The sequence below is a fragment of the Anabrus simplex genome, chromosome 5, assembly GCF_040414725.1.
Source record: "Anabrus simplex isolate iqAnaSimp1 chromosome 5, ASM4041472v1, whole genome shotgun sequence".
Classification (NCBI taxonomy): domain Eukaryota; kingdom Metazoa; phylum Arthropoda; class Insecta; order Orthoptera; family Tettigoniidae; genus Anabrus; species Anabrus simplex.
Genome location: NC_090269.1, coordinates 442,637,761 through 442,656,646, shown reverse-complemented (window position 1 = coordinate 442,656,646; position 18,886 = coordinate 442,637,761). Strand labels below are relative to the sequence as shown.

The following is an 18,886-nucleotide window of genomic DNA, read 5'->3' as shown; positions in this document are numbered from 1 at the left end:
TCCAATTTACAAATTATTCCCCAAAAAGTGGAATGTATGGAGTGAAATACACCTACAGTGTAACATATCCATGGTTAGATATTTTATGAATTTATGAGAGAAATAGTGATCATTGTGGTTCATGTTTGTGGGTTAGTGTAGGCACGTCCTAGTTCGTGAACCATGGGCAATGGCTGAGTGGCCTAGTAAGTGGTCCTGAGAGTCGGGATACCAGTTGCTATGGAATGGGAGTGGGCATCTCGGACATATTCTGTGTCATGGCCCTCCTTATGCTCAGGCGGCTAGGACTATACAATTCACCAGTGGTCCATAACCCGTTAGAGGAGAGATCCTCACCTGGACTATGTGCAAGTACGGTAGCATCCTGCTTCATGAATTTACCGAGCTCAGAACATTTTAAGCAAGCCTCGGACCTATGGGAGTAACGGAGTCCCACTCTCATTTGACAGGCGAGGGACTCCTTGGAAACAACTTGGCAAACGAAATGTAATTCGATGGGGAGCTATCAATATTAATGGAGCTCATGGAAGAAAGCAAGTAGAACTGGCTGAGTCAGCAAATATGTGCTAGGAGTGAGTGATATTCGGGTAAAGGGAGATAACAAGGAAGAGATAGGATATTATAATGTCCCCTTCAAATTTGGTGATCTTGAGAATATTTACGACAAGTTAACATTAAAAGTTTTATTGTACGCCGGGACCTATATTTGTCATTTGGGAAGCAGTCAGCGAGCTCCAAACCAGTTTTCTTCGTCATTCAGAGGGGCGATGTATTGATCCACGTTCGACCAAGGGCGAGGTAAATCACGTGACGAGCCTGTGTCTCTTGCCTCCCATGCGCAGACGACCTGACTGCCAGCAAGCTTCTCAAACAGTCATAGACAATTATAAGAGACCTCGGGAACCAATGATTGTCTTCAAAAGGTACACGCCTCCCAAGCCAAGGATATAAAAAGCCATGCTCTAAGTAAATCACTCTCTACTCTGATCTACATTATTCTGGTCTACTCTACTGTCACTCTGCTGGTCATCGTGACAACATGGGAGAGAACTTTGCCGTGCGAGCAGACGTCCGTTCTGCAGAATTTAGTGAAAATTATTTGTTAACTCTTATGGAGTAAATTCCAACTCAGGAGATCCAAGTTAAGTGTATTTATCCAGGAGAACATTCAGTGATTCTGCGTGTGTGAATATATCTTAATATTTGTCATCTCAGTTACAGCCTGCACTTCCGGAACACGACAGAAGTCATCCCGGTGATCGCAGTGCACATCAAGATGGATTATTCCTTGACAAAGTGCATCTTGATTTAATCGTGGGACGCCTACTGCCATGTCTCCATGACCTTCTAAGTATGTGAGGCATATCTGGTTGGAGAAGGTGACTGACCGGGGAAATGCCGGAATGACTGACTACCACCTGGGATCGAACCTCATCTAAAACTTGAGTACCATTTAAAAGTTTATTTTCTTTGTCATTTTTGTAAAGCTAGAGGATCTTTCTTCTTTAAATCGTAGATCTATTAGTTTTTGTTGTATTTCATTTTTCCATTTCTTGAGGTGTAATGGTAGTCCAGTTTCATGTGTGTGACTGAAATTTGGAACCTATTAGATTAGATGTGTAGTCTGTCTTTGAGTGAATTCCCATGCATATGAGTTAGATATATCTAAAAATCACTGACCATGCGATAAACTTTATTTATTTGCCTGTGATATTGGAATTAATTGGGATCTGGAGTTACGTGTACAATTTGTGAGATAGGATCGAACCTAGTGTCATTTTAAGATCACATGTATTCTTCAGGATCGAGTCATCTAATTTTATGATATTTCATGAGGATTGATAGATATAATAATCACTTGGATAATAATAAAATCAAGTAAAGATCGGGTTAAAATGGAATTAAACGGTCGTGAGCTATAACTCATCTTAGATTCCTTATATGTGAGATTTAATGTGCTCAGTTCATGCTGTGCCTGAAATACGGCAATCCTGCGGTATGTTAATTATGTAATTTATTAATTGGAGAATTTATTATTGGTGAATGACTTGTTGTTGTGTCTTTAGGAGCACAATGGAATTTATTGTAAGTGGAGCACGTGTTGTGTATGTATTTCACGGATTGGGAATAATAATAATGTGATTGAGGCTCACAAACGCGATGTTTGCAACTTGTAACTCATGTGATGGTGATGATTATGGAATCTTATTGGAATCTTCAAATAAATTTCAGAAACTTAGATGAATCTCCATCGTTGTGTGAGGAACATTTCAACCCAAGTGATATCACGAATTTTGATCACTAGCCACTATTGAAGAAAGAGTATTTTCCGTACACTAAATTTATCCTCTGCAATCTGTTGACGTGACCATCCTTAAAAATAAAGACTAAACTTGTAAGGGTAGGATTCGCTCTAAATAATGTATATTTAAAAAGTACGTGTTACCTAGTGTGAATGTGGTGTGTGTGTGTGTGTGTGTGTGTGTGTGTGTTATAAATATGAATATTTTCCATGTCTTTTGATTGTTCAATTTGATTTAATCTGGTCGTGCATTTATGGCGACACAGATTGTGTTCAATGTTGTGTGCCACCATGAGAATTTAATTTGTGCACCTTAAGGAAAATTTAATGAGTTTATGTCAAGGAAGACTAGAATAGGATTTTATTTGCTGATTATTAAGATTTAAGGGAAAGATTGTCTCGTTATTTTTCCGCAAAGGCAAGCGATTTGTAAATTAATATTTTAATTAACTCACAGGTGGATAAGAAATTTTCCAATACGTTTATATTCAAATTCTGAAACATTTTAAATTAATTTGAAAATTTGAATGCTATGCAAATGTCACAATTAAATGTTCACAAATGGCATAATTAATTTAAATTCTGTGATAATGAGCAATAATAATTAACTGAAGAATAATTATTTGAGAATGTGAATTATAATTGCCATGTGAATTATTTAGTGAGATACACTAGTTATAAAACACGATCGTGTGATGATAAAATAAAATGTTACACAGATAAGGTTAGAGATTATTACTAATAATTATAATAAAAATATTAATAATAATCAATTAATTATAAAATTTTGAAATTCACTTTGTATTTTCACCAAAGCTTCTACTGGTTCTTTTGACAAATGTTATACACTTTAAATACTGAGATTCATCAGAATTCAATTTCGACCACGTGTTGAGATTACTGTAAATTCATGGAAACTTTAGCAAATTTTCCTGTGGAATAATAAGCGAGACAACTGTCTATTAATTTTGTACAAACTTTTATTGAAGTCTTTAGACTCTTTCAGTTAAATACTTTAATTTTTAAAGGCAGGAAAGGACTAATTTTTCTTTGTTAATTTTCATTCCAAAAACAGTAATAATGGAGGACGAGAAATACATTTGGTTCATAAATGCTACTGAAGAATGAGATATTACGAAAGTTTGTTGTAAAAATAATCCAGCATGGATATTTTTGTTGAGAAATGCTTATGTTAATAAATGTAGGACTGTTGTTTTTCAATTATTTTATTTTGCTTGGTCATCAACTCCTTTACCCTTAAATGCCTCTAGAAAACAGAAAGCCAGGAACGAACGGTCCACCTCGGGATCTCTCACTCACTGGCTGGGCTTAGCCAGGCAATATTGGGGGCAATAAAGTCTACTTGACAGGTGTTAGAAAGGGAAGGGCAGAGTCTGAGGTAGAGCTCTTTACCAGGAATACCATTGCATGCAACATAGTTTCTGTTAGGCACGTAAATGAGCGAAGGATGTGGGTAGATTTGTCAGTGTGAGGAATTAGGACTAGAATTGCGTACATGTATTCACCATGTGAGGGTGCAGATGAGGATGAAGTTGACAAGTTTCATGAAGCATTGAGTGACATGGTGGTCAGGGTCAACAGCAAGGAGAGGATAGTGCTAATGGGCGATCTCAATGCGAGAGTTAGGAATAGAACTGAAGGATACGAAAGGGTGATTGGTAAATGTGGGGAAGATATGGAAGCTAATGGGAATGGGAAGCGTTTGCTGGACTTCTGTGCTAGTATGGGTTTAGCTGTTACGAATACATTTTTCAAGCATAAGGCTATTCACCGCTACACATGGGAGGCTAGGGGTACCAATCCATAATAGACTATATCTTAACAGACTTCGAATTCAGGAAATCCGTTAGGAATGTATGAGTTTTCCGCAGATTTTTCGATGATACAGACCACTATCTGATCTGTAGTGAACTAAGTATCTCTAGGCCTAGGGTAGAGAAGGTGAAATCTGTCTGAAAAAGAATAAGGGTAGAAAATGTCCAGGATGAGTAAATTAGACAGACGTACATGGATATGATTAGTGAGAAGTTTTAAACAGTAGACAGTAAGCAGGTTCAGGATATAGGAAGTGAATGGGTGGCATACGGGGATGCTGTAGTAGAAACAGCAAGGGAATGCCTAAGAACAACTGTGTGTAAAGATGGGAAAAAGCGAACATCCTGGTGGAATGATGAAGTGAGAGCAGCTGGTAAACGTAAAAAGAAGGCTTATCAGAAATGGCTCCAAACAAGGGCTGATGCAGACAGGGATTTGTACGCAGATGAAAGAAACAGAGCGGAACAAATAGTTGTTGAATCCAAACGGGAATCGTGGGAAGATTTTGGTAACCACCTGGAAAGGCTAGGTCAAGCAGCAGGGAAACTTTTCTGGACAGCAACAAAGAATCTTAGGAAGGGAGGGAAAAAGGAAAAGAACAGTATTTTGCATAATTCAGGTGAACTCATAATAGATCCCAGGGAATCATTGGAGAGGTGAAGGGCATATTTTGAACATCTTCTCAATGTAAAAGGAAATCATCCTGGTGGTGTTGCAAACAGCCAAGCTCATGGGGAGTAGGAAAATGATGTTGGTGAAATTATGCTTGAGGAATTGGAAAGGATGGTAAATAAACTCCATTGTCATAAAGCAGCAGGAATAGATGAAATTAGACCTAAAATGGTGAACTATAGTGGGAAGGCAGGGATGAAATGGCTTCATTGAGTAGTAAAATGAGCATGGAGTGTTGGTAAGGTACCTTCAGATTGGACAAAAGCAGTAATTGCACCTATCTATAAGCAAGGGAACTGGAAGGATTGCAACAACTATCAAGGTATCTCATTGATTAGTATACCATGCACAGTATTCTCTGGCATCTTGGAAGGGAGGGTGCAATCAGTCGTTGAGAGGAAGTTGGATGAAACCCAGTGTGGTTTCAGACCACACAGAGGCTGTCAGGATCAGATTTTCAGTATGAGCCAGGTAATTGAGAAATGCTACGAGAGGAATAGGCAGTTGTGTTTGTTTCGTAGATCTAGAGAAAGCATATGACAGGGTTGATGGTTATGAATTTCATGTTTTTGGTCCGTATTGAACAATATATAAGTAATAATAATAATAACTTAAATGTTTCCACCTTTTCAATACAATATATTCACAAGATTACAAAATTATACGGTACTAGTTTCGACCCATCTAGGGGTCATCATCAGCCGTATTGGAGCAAAGATCATTTGTGGCGAAATCCTAAGACAATATTATTTTAAAGAATAACAAGTGAAATGAGATGTTATGGTAATAGTTAATAATACAAGGAATATACATAATAAGAGGTTTTTAACAAAGAATAAAGTATAAATGGGGTGTTGTAAAAATTATAATCATGGAAATCAGTAAGTTCTTGTATTGAAATGAAATATGGCTTAGGAAGAGGGCTTAAGGTGGGGCTGAAGGGTGCGGGAGAAAGTGTAATTGTCTTGGAAAAGTACCTTTGATTAAATTTAGGATTGAGTTTAGGTTGGCTGCATTATTGTTTCTGAGGAAAGTGATAAATAGATCGAAGAGTATGTTGGGTTTCTCTGAGATTTCATTGAGATTGTGACTGGCATTAAAGTATTGGTCTAGGTGTATGTAGTAATTTTCCATTATGTTCAGTAAAGGGCCCTTGTTTGCTAATACGAGGATGTCCATGTCTTGTTCAATATTGGTGAAATTATGGTTATAATCTTGCATGTGTTGGCCGATGGCTGAAAACTTGTTGTATTTTATTGCGTTAGTGTGCTCGTGGTATCTGATAATGAAGTTTCTCCCGGTTTGCCCGATGTAGGTTTTTTTACAGGTGGTACATTTGATCCTATAAACTCCTGATTTTAAAAAACTGCTGGTCTTGTTGATGTGTGAAGTATTGTATAAAACATTCATGTTCTTATTGTTGGTTTTGAAGGCTATTTTAACGCCTTGTTTCTTAAAGATGTTGGTTAACTTGTAGATATCATTGTTGAACGTGAAGGTGGAAAATGTTAGAGGTTTGGTTATTTCTTTTTTGAGGGTAGTTTTTGGGCGATGTTTGTGTTTATTGATTATCCTTTCTATAAAATGATTGCTGAAGCCGTTGAATTTTGCGATTCCGCGGATTGTGTTGAGTTCGTTTTTTAGATCTTTATTGGACATAGGTATGCTGAAGGCTCGGTGAACTAGGCTGTTGTATGTGGCTCGTTTGTGGGACTGGGGGTGCACTGAATCTTGGCGAATGGTGGAGGCTGTTTGAGTGGGTTTTCTGAAAATTTTATAACTGAAAGAATCTGAGTTTCTAGTGATGGTTAAATCTAGAAAGTTGATTTTTTGATTTGATTCGGATTCTAGTGTGAATTTGATATGAGGATCAATATTGTTGAGTCTTAAGAGGGTGGTGGGTGCGTTAATTGATTTCTCATTCATAATTACAAAGACATCGTCGACATATCTGGCCCAAAAGAGAATGTTTTCGAATTCGTTGTCAATTTTGGTGTATTCGAGGAAGTCCAGGTATATTTCTGCTAAGATACCTGAGGCCGGTGACCCCATTGCCAAACCATTTTGTTGATATATGACATTGTCAAAAGTGAAGAAGTTATTGTCGATGATAAGTTTTAATATTGTGATAAAGTCTTGTATCTCTAGTTTGCTTAAGTGGCTGTTTTTGTTTAAATTGTTTATAATTATCGGAATTAATTTTGATACTTGTATGCTTGGGTACATGTTTACAATATCGAAAGAGTGGATGGAGTGATCCGGTTGCAAATTGAACTTGTTTAGTTTTTCTACTAGCTCAGATGTGTTTTTAATAGACTTTTTGGATAAGAATTGATAATTTTTTCTTAAGAAACATTGGATGAATTGTGATATTCTGTATAAGGGGCTCGGTCTATAGTTGATAATTGGCCGGATGGGAATTCCGGTTTTGTGAATTTTGGGAAGAGCTTTAGCAGTGGGGAGTCCTGGGTTCATATGTATGAGTTTGGATTTTTCCTGTTCGGTAAATAAAAATGAAGTGTTTTTAAGAGTTTGTTTAAGTAGTTTTTGAATTTTTTGGGTGGGGTCTTTTTTGATTATGGAAAATGAGCTGTCTGTGAAAAAGTTTTTTGTTTTTTCAATATATACTTTTTTATCCATGATAACTGTTGCATTGCCTTTGTCAGCTTTGGTTATGATGAGTTCGTTGTCTTTAATTTTCTTCTTGAGGGCGTATATGCGCTTTTGTTCAGCAATTTTTTCTTTATTATTGAGGTTATTTGCGGGGTTGGTTAAATTGTGGAGGATATCAGTCAGTTTCCTTTTAACATCGGTTCTAACCTCATTTTGCGTGTCTTCCGGTATTTTGCTGATGGCTAGTTCTGATTCTGTGATCATAGTAGCGGCTATGTTGAGGCTGTTCAAGTTTGGCCAGTTGTGTTTCGGTCCTTTGGATAAAGTTAAGTGTTCACTTTCACTTAAGGGCGTGTTAGATAGATTTACAACAGCTGGATGAAACTGCATACGAACGAACGTGTTACTATTGGAGTTTCTAGTTTGTTGGTTATGTAGTTGGCAGTTTTTTTAGCCTGTTGAGTTTATTCTCCAAATTTGACTGTTTTTTGGCTAGTTCGTAGAATAATTTGTTCTCTACTTCTTGATAGAATAGTGTCCATTGTGCGTTTGAAAGTAGTTTAGTCGCTGCGAGGTGAGTGTCGTATAATTTCTGATTCAAAAAATATTTCTTCCTGTACAAGAATTTTATTTCGTCTCTTAACCATATTTTGTTTGTTTTGTTTTGAGTTTTGATGGTTTGAGGTGAAGTCCGATGTTTCTTTTTATTGCTTCTTAGAAAATTAGGTGTCAAGTTAAGTGATATACATTGCTTTAGGAAATCGATGTCTTTGCGTAATTTGGCTATCTTTAATTTTAGGCCTAGATATTGAAAGGCTTTCTGTTTTGCCTGGTAAGCTACATCATTGATGGTTATGAATTTCATGTTTTTGGTCCGTATTGAACAATATATAAGTAATAATAATAATAACTTAAATGTTTCCACCTTTTCAATACAATATATTCACAAGATTACAAAATTATACGGTACTAGTTTCGACCCATCTAGGGGTCATCATCAGCCGTATTGGAGCAAAGATCATTTGTGGCGAAATCCTAAGACAATATTATTTTAAAGAATAACAAGTGAAATGAGATGTTACGGTAATAGTTAATAATACAAGGAATATACAAGAACTTACTGATTTCCATGATTATAATTTTTACAACACCCCATTTATACTTTATTCTTTGTTAAAAACCTCTTATTATGTATATTCCTTGTATTATTAACTATTACCATAACATCTCATTTCACTTGTTATTCTTTAAAATAATATTGTCTTAGGATTTCGCCACAAATGATCTTTGCTCCAATACGGCTGATGATGACCCCTAGATGGGTCGAAACTAGTACCGTATAATTTTGTAATCTTGTGAATATATTGTATTGAAAAGGTGGAAACATTTAAGTTATTATTATTATTACTTATATATTGTTCAATACGGACCAAAAACATGAAATTCATAACCATCAATGATGTAGCTTACCAGGCAAAACAGAAAGCCTTTCAATATCTAGGCCTAAAATTAAAGATAGCCAAATTACGCAAAGACATCGATTTCCTAAAGCAATGTATATCACTTAACTTGACACCTAATTTTCTAAGAAGCAATAAAAAGAAACATCGGACTTCACCTCAAACCATCAAAACTCAAAACAAAACAAACAAAATATGGTTAAGAGACGAAATAAAATTCTTGTACAGGAAGAAATATTTTTTGAATCAGAAATTATACGACACTCACCTCGCAGCGACTAAACTACTTTCAAACGCACAATGGACACTATTCTATCAAGAAGTAGAGAACAAATTATTCTACGAACTAGCCAAAAAACAGTCAAATTTGGAGAATAAACTCAACAGGCTAAAAAACTGCCAACTACATAACCAACAAACTAGAAACTCCAATAGTAACACGTTCGTTCGTATGCAGTTTCATCCAGCTGTTGTAAATCTATCTAACACGCCCTTAAGTGAAAGTGAACACTTAACTTTATCCAAAGGACCGAAACACAACTGGCCAAACTTGAACAGCCTCAACATAGCCGCTACTATGATCACAGAATCAGAACTAGCCATCAGCAAAATACCGGAAGACACGCAAAATGAGGTTAGAACCGATGTTAAAAGGAAACTGACTGATATCCTCCACAATTTAACCAACCCCGCAAATAACCTCAATAATAAAGAAAAAATTGCTGAACAAAAGCGCATATACGCCCTCAAGAAGAAAATTAAAGACAACGAACTCATCATAACCAAAGCTGACAAAGGCAATGCAACAGTTATCATGGATAAAAAAGTATATATTGAAAAAACAAAAAACTTTTTCACAGACAGCTCATTTTCCATAATCAAAAAAGACCCCACCCAAAAAATTCAAAAACTACTTAAACAAACTCTTAAAAACACTTCATTTTTATTTACCGAACAGGAAAAATCCAAACTCATACATATGAACCCAGGACTCCCCACTGCTAAAGCTCTTCCCAAAATTCACAAAACCGGAATTCCCATCCGGCCAATTATCAACTATAGACCGAGCCCCTTATACAGAATATCACAATTCATCCAATGTTTCTTAAGAAAAAATTATCAATTCTTATCCAAAAAGTCTATTAAAAACACATCTGAGCTAGTAGAAAAACTAAACAAGTTCAATTTGCAACCGGATCACTCCATCCACTCTTTCGATATTGTAAACATGTACCCAAGCATACAAGTATCAAAATTAATTCCGATAATTATAAACAATTTAAACAAAAACAGCCACTTAAGCAAACTAGAGATACAAGACTTTATCACAATATTAAAACTTATCATCGACAATAACTTCTTCACTTTTGACAATGTCATATATCAACAAAATGGTTTGGCAATGGGGTCACCGGCCTCAGGTATCTTAGCAGAAATATACCTGGACTTCCTCGAATACACCAAAATTGACAACGAATTCGAAAACATTCTCTTTTGGGCCAGATATGTCGACGATGTCTTTGTAATTATGAATGAGAAATCAATTAACGCACCCACCACCCTCTTAAGACTCAACAATATTGATCCTCATATCAAATTCACACTAGAATCCGAATCAAATCAAAAAATCAACTTTCTAGATTTAACCATCACTAGAAACTCAGATTCTTTCAGTTATAAAATTTTCAGAAAACCCACTCAAACAGCCTCCACCATTCGCCAAGATTCAGTGCACCCCCAGTCCCACAAACGAGCCACATACAACAGCCTAGTTCACCGAGCCTTCAGCATACCTATGTCCAATAAAGATCTAAAAAACGAACTCAACACAATCCGCGGAATCGCAAAATTCAACGGCTTCAGCAATCATTTTATAGAAAGGATAATCAATAAACACAAACATCGCCCAAAAACTACCCTCAAAAAAGAAATAACCAAACCTCTAACATTTTCCACCTTCACGTTCAACAATGATATCTACAAGTTAACCAACATCTTTAAGAAACAAGGCGTTAAAATAGCCTTCAAAACCAACAATAAGAACATGAATGTTTTATACAATACTTCACACATCAACAAGACCAGCAGTTTTTTAAAATCAGGAGTTTATAGGATCAAATGTACCACCTGTAAAAAAACCTACATCGGGCAAACCGGGAGAAACTTCATTATCAGATACCACGAGCACACTAATGCAATAAAATACAACAAGTTTTCAGCCATCGGCCAACACATGCAAGATTATAACCATAATTTCACCAATATTGAACAAGACATGGACATCCTCGTATTAGCAAACAAGGGCCCTTTACTGAACATAATGGAAAATTACTACATACACCTAGACCAATACTTTAATGCCAGTCACAATCTCAATGAAATCTCAGAGAAACCCAACATACTCTTCGATCTATTTATCACTTTCCTCAGAAACAATAATGCAGCCAACCTAAACTCAATCCTAAATTTAATCAAAGGTACTTTTCCAAGACAATTACACTTTCTCCCGCACCCTTCAGCCCCACCTTAAGCCCTCTTCCTAAGCCATATTTCATTTCAATACAAGAACTTACTGATTTCCATGATTATAATTTTTACAACACCCCATTTATACTTTATTCTTTGTTAAAAACCTCTTATTATGTATATTCCTTGTATTATTAACTATTACCATAACATCTCATTTCACTTGTTATTCTTTAAAATAATATTGTCTTAGGATTTCGCCACAAATGATCTTTGCTCCAATACGGCTGATGATGACCCCTAGATGGGTCGAAACTAGTACCGTATAATTTTGTAATCTTGTGAATATATTGTATTGAAAAGGTGGAAACATTTAAGTTATTATTATTATTACTTATATGACAGGGTACCGAGGGAAAAGATGTTCGCTATACAGGCGGACTATGGAATTAAAGGTAGATTATTAAAATCAATCAAAGGTATTTATGCTGACAATTGGGCTTCAGTGAGAATTGATGGTAGAATGAGTTCTTACTTCAGGGTACTTACAGGGGTTAGACAAGGCTGTAATCTTTCACCTTTGTTGTTCGTAGTTTACATGGATCATATGCTGAAAGGTATAAAAGGCAGGGAGGGATTCAGTTAGGTGGAAATGTAGAAAGCAGTCGGGCCTATGCTGACGACTTGGTCTTAATGGCAGATTGTGCCAAAAGCCTGCAGTCTAATATCTTGGAACTTGAATATAGGTGCAATGAGTATGGTATGAAAATTAGCCTCTCGAAGACTAAATTGATGTCAGTAGGTAAGAAATTCAACAGAATTGAATGTCAGATTGGTGAAACAAAGCTAGAACAGGTCGATAATTTCAATTATTTAGGTTGTGTGTTCTCCCAGGATGGTAATATAGTAAGTGAGATTGAATCAAGGTGTAGTAAAGCTAATGCAGTGAGCTCGCAGTTGCGATCAGTAATATTCTGTAAGAAGGAAGTCAACTCCCAGACGAAACTATCTTTACATCGGTCTGTTTTCAGACCAACTTCGCTTTATGGGAGCGAAAGCTGGGTGGACTCAGGATATCTTATTCATAAGTTAGAAGTAACACACATGAAAGTAGCAAGAATGATTGCTGGTACAATCAGGTGGGAACAATGGCAGGAGGGTACTCGCAATGAGGAGATAAAGGCTAATTTAGGAATGAACTTGATGGATGAAGCTGTACACATAGGTTATATTTCAACCCAAATCATAATCTTAATGAAATTTCAGAGAAACCTAATATCCTTTTTGACCTTCTAATTCCCATTTTCAGCAATGTCAAACCAACAAGTCATAATTCAGTTTTTCATAATATTCACAGCACATTTCCTTAACAGCCATCCTTTTTCCCACATCCTTCAGCCCCACCTTAATCCCCCCTCCCCACTCCCACCCCCTTCCCCAACCCCCTCTCCTCCTGACCTTCCCCTCCCCTCTCCTTCCTTTTCATTTGAATCTCACAACAGTTAGTCTGAAGCACTCAACAATAGACCACACACCTCATGCTGTATTGAGAGGTAAGTCTCATATAACCTATGCCATCTAACTAACACATTCTCTTATTCAATTCATTAATTTAATTTTATCTAATTTATCAGGTTAACTTCATGGGCACCACAATGAATCACAAAAATTTTATACCAGACACAATGTATCTGTGTTAACCACATCTTCATGTGCTGTCCTGACAATGTCCAACAACATTTTCAGCAAGATTTAACAAGCACCATGAGAGCATCTCATTTATTATTTTGATTGAGGATGAAACAACATGTAACAGTTCCCCGTCAGCCAGTGTTTATTTACAGCAGTGTCCAATGCATTACATATAGCTAACACCACACAAATAGATTTGATGACAAACTACAGGATCAACATTTACCAGTTCCCAGCAGTATTAGAACTAACAGTTCTGTGTATATAAATTAATACTTGAAATTATTCTCAATGATGAACATACTCAAGATGTTAGAACCTAGTTCATTTTAAATTTATTCATAATTCCATCCCAGTTTTTAATGTCACTTTTTATATATTTGTTTTCATTTGTTTTATGTCAATTGTGTGCATGTACATTTGTTTAGTTATTAGGTGTTTTACATTAAGGCTGAAGATGGCCAGCCCCAGCCGAAACTAGTCCCTAATTAATGTAATTTAGAATATTACATATTATAGTATTGAAAGGTGGACCATTACTACATTAATTTCATAATTACACTGTACGCATAAACCGGCTTCGGTGGTGGGGTCATGTGAGGTGAATGGAGGAGGATAGGTTACCTGGGAGAATAATGGACTTTGCTATGGAGGGTAAGAGAAGTAGAGGTAGACCAAGACGACGATGGTTAGACTTGGTTTCTAATGTTTTAAAGATTAGAGGTATAGAACTAAATGAGGCCACAACACTAGTTGCAAATCGAGGATTGTAGCGACGTTAAGTAAATTCACAGATGCTTGCAGACTGAACGCTGAAAGGCATAACACCGTTCGACATGGACTTTTTTCTACCTTCTAAAAATCCAACAGTATCTGCCGGGTTTGAACCCACTATCTTGGGAATGAGAGGCCAACATTCTACCCCTGATCCACCAAATTCAAGGCAAATGACAAACTGTACAGATTTCCTCCTCCTCTTCAACTTAGATTACATCTTTCCAGGAGTGAGAAAAAGTTTATGTTAAACTTCAATATACCATAAAGCATCTAATTTTACTGCTAGAGAGGTAAAATTTTCAAAATGGAACAAGAAGAATGAATTATGGAGACATGTGGCCGCTACCACATACATAGATTACCTGAAATGTGTTTTGCTGTGTTGGTCCTGGCACCATCAACTCTGATTTGGCTTCTGCTTTCAAACTTGTCATTTTGGATGGAAGTTCAAAATTTTCCTGCAGAAGAGTTAAAACATTAGGCACATTGTTCACGGACATTTGGAAATTTAGTCATCAACAAATGAGTATTAGATTTCTTAACTTCCCAATTTATAATAAATTTTCAAATCTTTCTTAATGTTTTCAGGAAAATTTCTACATTTGGAGGATCCCTGAAAACATGCCAGCATGGAGTCCTTCAGGAGAAGAGAATGCTCAGAGTAAGTTTTGTATTGTGGAAACAGTAAACTATCATAGGAACATCACAAAATTGCAGAGAAATATTGAAAATTATTCCACACATCCTGGAAAAATGCAAAACTTCAAACTTAACAACTGGTATATTTTACACATAACACCAGCAAGTTAGTATTATTTTGCTTCACATCCCACTAAATACTTTTATGGTCCAAGTTCAGCTCAGCATGAAAGAAAGTACATCTCCCGTGATGTATATTAAAGCCTGATTTGGATCCTCAACAGAACTAACACAAGTTGTCCTAGAGAGCCTAAATAGTTTACCAGCCAGTACTGTCATATATCAGTCTTTTGTATATCAAGCAACCTTAAAAGCATTTATTATAGGAACTGGTTGTATCAGATGTAGTTCGCATGGGAATGTAATATTTATTCTTGGGGCATAACCGCAGAGAAGTTACAGGGGAGAGTTTCTGCTGACTACACTCTAGCACTCACGCCAACACCCTCAAACCCTGACACTAAGCTGCAGCATAATTAGTACCTATTGAATAATTTATTTAATGCCTGTTGATTTTAAGTGCTCATGCATGTTACAAGTATTACAAATATCTATGAATATTTAATTAACTCAACCCCATTATACTTAATGTACTTAAATTTTGAGTGCCAAAATACAAAATTATTTGAAGTGAATAAATTTCTCAGTATGTTTGTGCTAAATCTGGCAAAGTTGCTGTTCCGGCTTCTATGACATTCTCTCTAGAAGCACAATGACAATGGTACAACCTATCCCTTTCCGGCTCCAGTCTTTACCTTAGATGTGTACTGTAGTAACTTAGAAGATGAGTACTGGTAATAGCAGAATGAGATTTTTGGTGTGTAGAGTTCACATTCAAAAATGGCATAAGAGCACCATCTCGTAAATTTGATGTACAGCCTAAAATGACTTCATATTGGAGTAATCAGGACAGAGTAAAGTTAGTGAAGGATTGTAAATCTTTCCATGACACATGGGAAAGAAAGTACGAAGAAGTTGATGAAAAGTGTTGGGGGAAAAAAAGCATAGGTCCCACTGTGTACAATTCAAAGCATACAAGATTTCTAAAAACAAAGGGATTTCAGCTTAAAACTTCAGGTGAGCCGAGGCTGGACGATACGATATATGCATGAAAACAACAAAAGTTTGAGGACGTCTTTACTATGTCAAATGTCTTCCAGCTCTAAGTACATTAATGTTATATAATTTCACAGTTTTGTCAGAAGACCCAGGAAACATATATTTCGCCTACTGCAAATTGGCTGCATTGATCAGGGATCAGCTTATTTCAATATGCCAACAAGAATATAAGGTACAGAATGTAATAAGAAAAGTCTGAAATAGGTGGTATTGAGGACAATATAATGAAAGAAGTACACAAGATAATAATAATCCTGCCAAACAAATGCTTTCTTCTCAGATGCTTCCAAGAATGCAGGAGAAGACTAAAGTGACTCTCATTCCAGTGTACACTCTGTATAAGATACTGAGGAATCCTCTGATATCAATACCTGGGAAATGTTTCAAGAAGCTACATAGAATATCCTTATCAGTAACCTAAACTGGAAACATTATATCATACAAGGCTCAGAAATAGCAGTCTACACAGATGACATTTTACTAACATAATTTATATCTGTTAGTTTCTTCAATCCACCAAAACTAATTTTGAATAAATAAATTTATTAACTGCTTGAAAAAACATACAGTAACAGAATAATACCTGAAATATACACAAATTAATTATCATTAATTATCAACTGTTATCATATGTTTTTATCTTAAGACAGTTTACAAATTAATTTATGTATAATCAGTTTTGACAGACTGAAGGACCTATTCCTACACAAAAGCGTTTGACAACTCCTTGGCAATATCACATCTTAAAAGTAACAAGTTTTGGAATAGATTTACCAGTCAAGCTGCTACAATCACTGAATTTACATCCCACTAACTAGTTTTATGGTCTTACACATTTAATACCACCAGGCTGATGAGGGACTGTATGTGCCAGATTAACCCATTCACTGCCAAACCCGTATATATACATTACTGAATGCCATGCCATGTCCGCCAAACCCACATACATACATTTTGGTGCAGTGTGTACTTTACCAATCTCACAAATGAATGCGGTATAGTGTCATGCTTTGAGATTCCATGAAAATGATCAAAGAAGTTCTGTACTGAAGATATACCACTCCATTTTGCATGTTTTGAAAGCAATCTGGTGTTATTTCAGCTTCGTTGGAGTGGAACATCTTTCCCGCTAACGTGTAGCCATCATGGCACCCTGAAGTATACATTCATCTCTTGTTGACAATAAAATTAAATGTTTCCTCATAATAGTTATTCTGGAGAGATATATTATGATAATGAAGATGGAGAATATCTAAGTGGCGATATTGAACTACAAGAAAGTGCGAGACAAAGTAGTAACGATGAGTCTCATGCAGAATTGTCACCCCTTCCTTCGATACATTATTCTTTTCCCAAATGAAAATGATTTTGAAAATACCAGTTCTTGGATCAACAATATTATATTTCAGTAATAGCATCACAGCCCCAGGGGCTCTGAACTTTGGAGCATGGGTTGGCAACCATGGGGCCCTTAGCTGAGTCCCGGCATTTCTTCCACTTACTTGTGCCAGGTTGCTTACTTTCATCTATCCTATCCGACCTCTCTTGGTCAACTCTTGTTCTTTTCTGACCCGACGCTATTAGCTTTGCGAGCGCTAGGGAGTCTTTCATTTTCACACCCTTCATTTCCTTTGGTCAATATCATCATTTTTTCGAAGCGTCAAGTCCCTTCCATTTTTTCCATCTGATTATTGTTATATAGAGAATGGTTGCCTAGTTGTACTTCCTCTTTAAACAATAATCAGCACCACAACCACTAGTAGCATCACATAGTGGAGTAGCCACGCGTATTAATATGTTACGTCTATAGAGCCAAGGTCTGCACTCGGCACACGAGTGGGTTCGAACCCATTCTGAGAAAGTTTTTTTCATGGTTTCCCTTTTGCTCTATAGAGAAACCACAGCTACTTTCTTCCACTTCTTAACCCAGATTCATTCACCATCATTCATTTCATATTCATTATCTTCTCAACTGAGGTATGCGTCGGGAAGGGCATCCGGTCGTAAAAATATGGTGTAAAATATAATCTCACTTCATCCCCGACACCATACTGGGCAGGAGGGCTAAGGGGACAATATGCATTCCATTAATAGTATCAGTCAAAGTGCTTCTTCCTTTAAAAATCCCGACCCAGAGGGTTCGGCTGGTCATCAAAACACGGCAGTGAAAAGGTTAAAAAATCTATTACCTGAGCTACTCACACAGGAATTTGTCCTGTTAAGACAAGGAGCAACGGAACTGAAAGTCACATACTTAGAATATTTCAAGGGACTGTGATGAATGCTCTAACAGAGCAAAGAGATGAACAGAAACCCACTTATTCTTCTTCTTCTTCTTCTTCAAAACCTTACCAGTGATTTCAGATTTCAGACATGGAATGTAGAATAACAGATGCCATCATCATCTTCATTTCCCATTTCCAGCTTCACGGGTCAGGTTGTGAATCAAGGACCTCCATCGCTGCCTGTCTCTCCACCACTCTTCTCCTTTTTTAACTACATCTTCTGGTTTTCCTCCTATCTTCTCTATCCACTCCCACACTGAATCGGTCCACCTCTTTCTGGGTCTCCTTCATATGATATAGATGTCGATTCCCAATGGGAATCGGAAATATTTGTTCCGAATGAGTAAATTTATAATACCAATATAAATGGTCCGTTATTGGACATTATAAATTTTCCAGCTAATTTTCCAGCTAACTCATTCCTGGTTGCCAGCGTTTCGCCTCCATGTGCTAGGCTGGGCTCTTCAGTTGGTACCTAGCATACCTACCAAGACGCTGGCCAGTGCATACCGTGGAGGCCTCTGCGCAGGCTAATTATAGCCACCGGCAGTGCCAATGCACCATGAGAAACCCTGTCCCATTACCAAAAATTGATGCCTGCTTGGCCATCAGATGATATAGATGTCGATTCCCATAGGGAAATGAAAATATTTGTTCCAAATGAGTAAATTTATAATACCAATATATATGGTCCATTATTGGACATTATAAATTTTCCAGCTAACTCATTCCTGGTTGCCAGCGTTTCGCCCCCATGTGCTAGGCTGGGCTCTTCAGTTGGTACCTAGCACACCTACCAAGACGCTGGCTAGTGCATACCGTGGAGGCCACTGCGCAGGCTAATTGTAGCCACTGGCAGTGCCAATGCACCATGAGAAACCGTGTCCCATTACCCAAAATTGATGTCTGCTTGGCCATCAGATGATATAGATGTCGATTCCCATAGGAAATCAGAAATATTTGTT

General features: G+C 36.9%; 1 protein-coding gene across 1 annotated transcript in view; it reads right to left on the bottom strand.

The window, feature by feature from the left end:
* The window catches only part of LOC136874627 (zinc finger protein 664), a 110,135-nt gene that overhangs the window by 48,201 nt on the left and 43,048 nt on the right, over positions 1–18,886 (bottom strand). Inside the window, exon 4 of the mRNA XM_068227890.1 lies at positions 14,181–14,276. Within this exon, the coding sequence (XP_068083991.1) occupies positions 14,181–14,276 (96 nt within the window). The remainder of the gene's footprint in view (positions 1–14,180; positions 14,277–18,886) is intronic.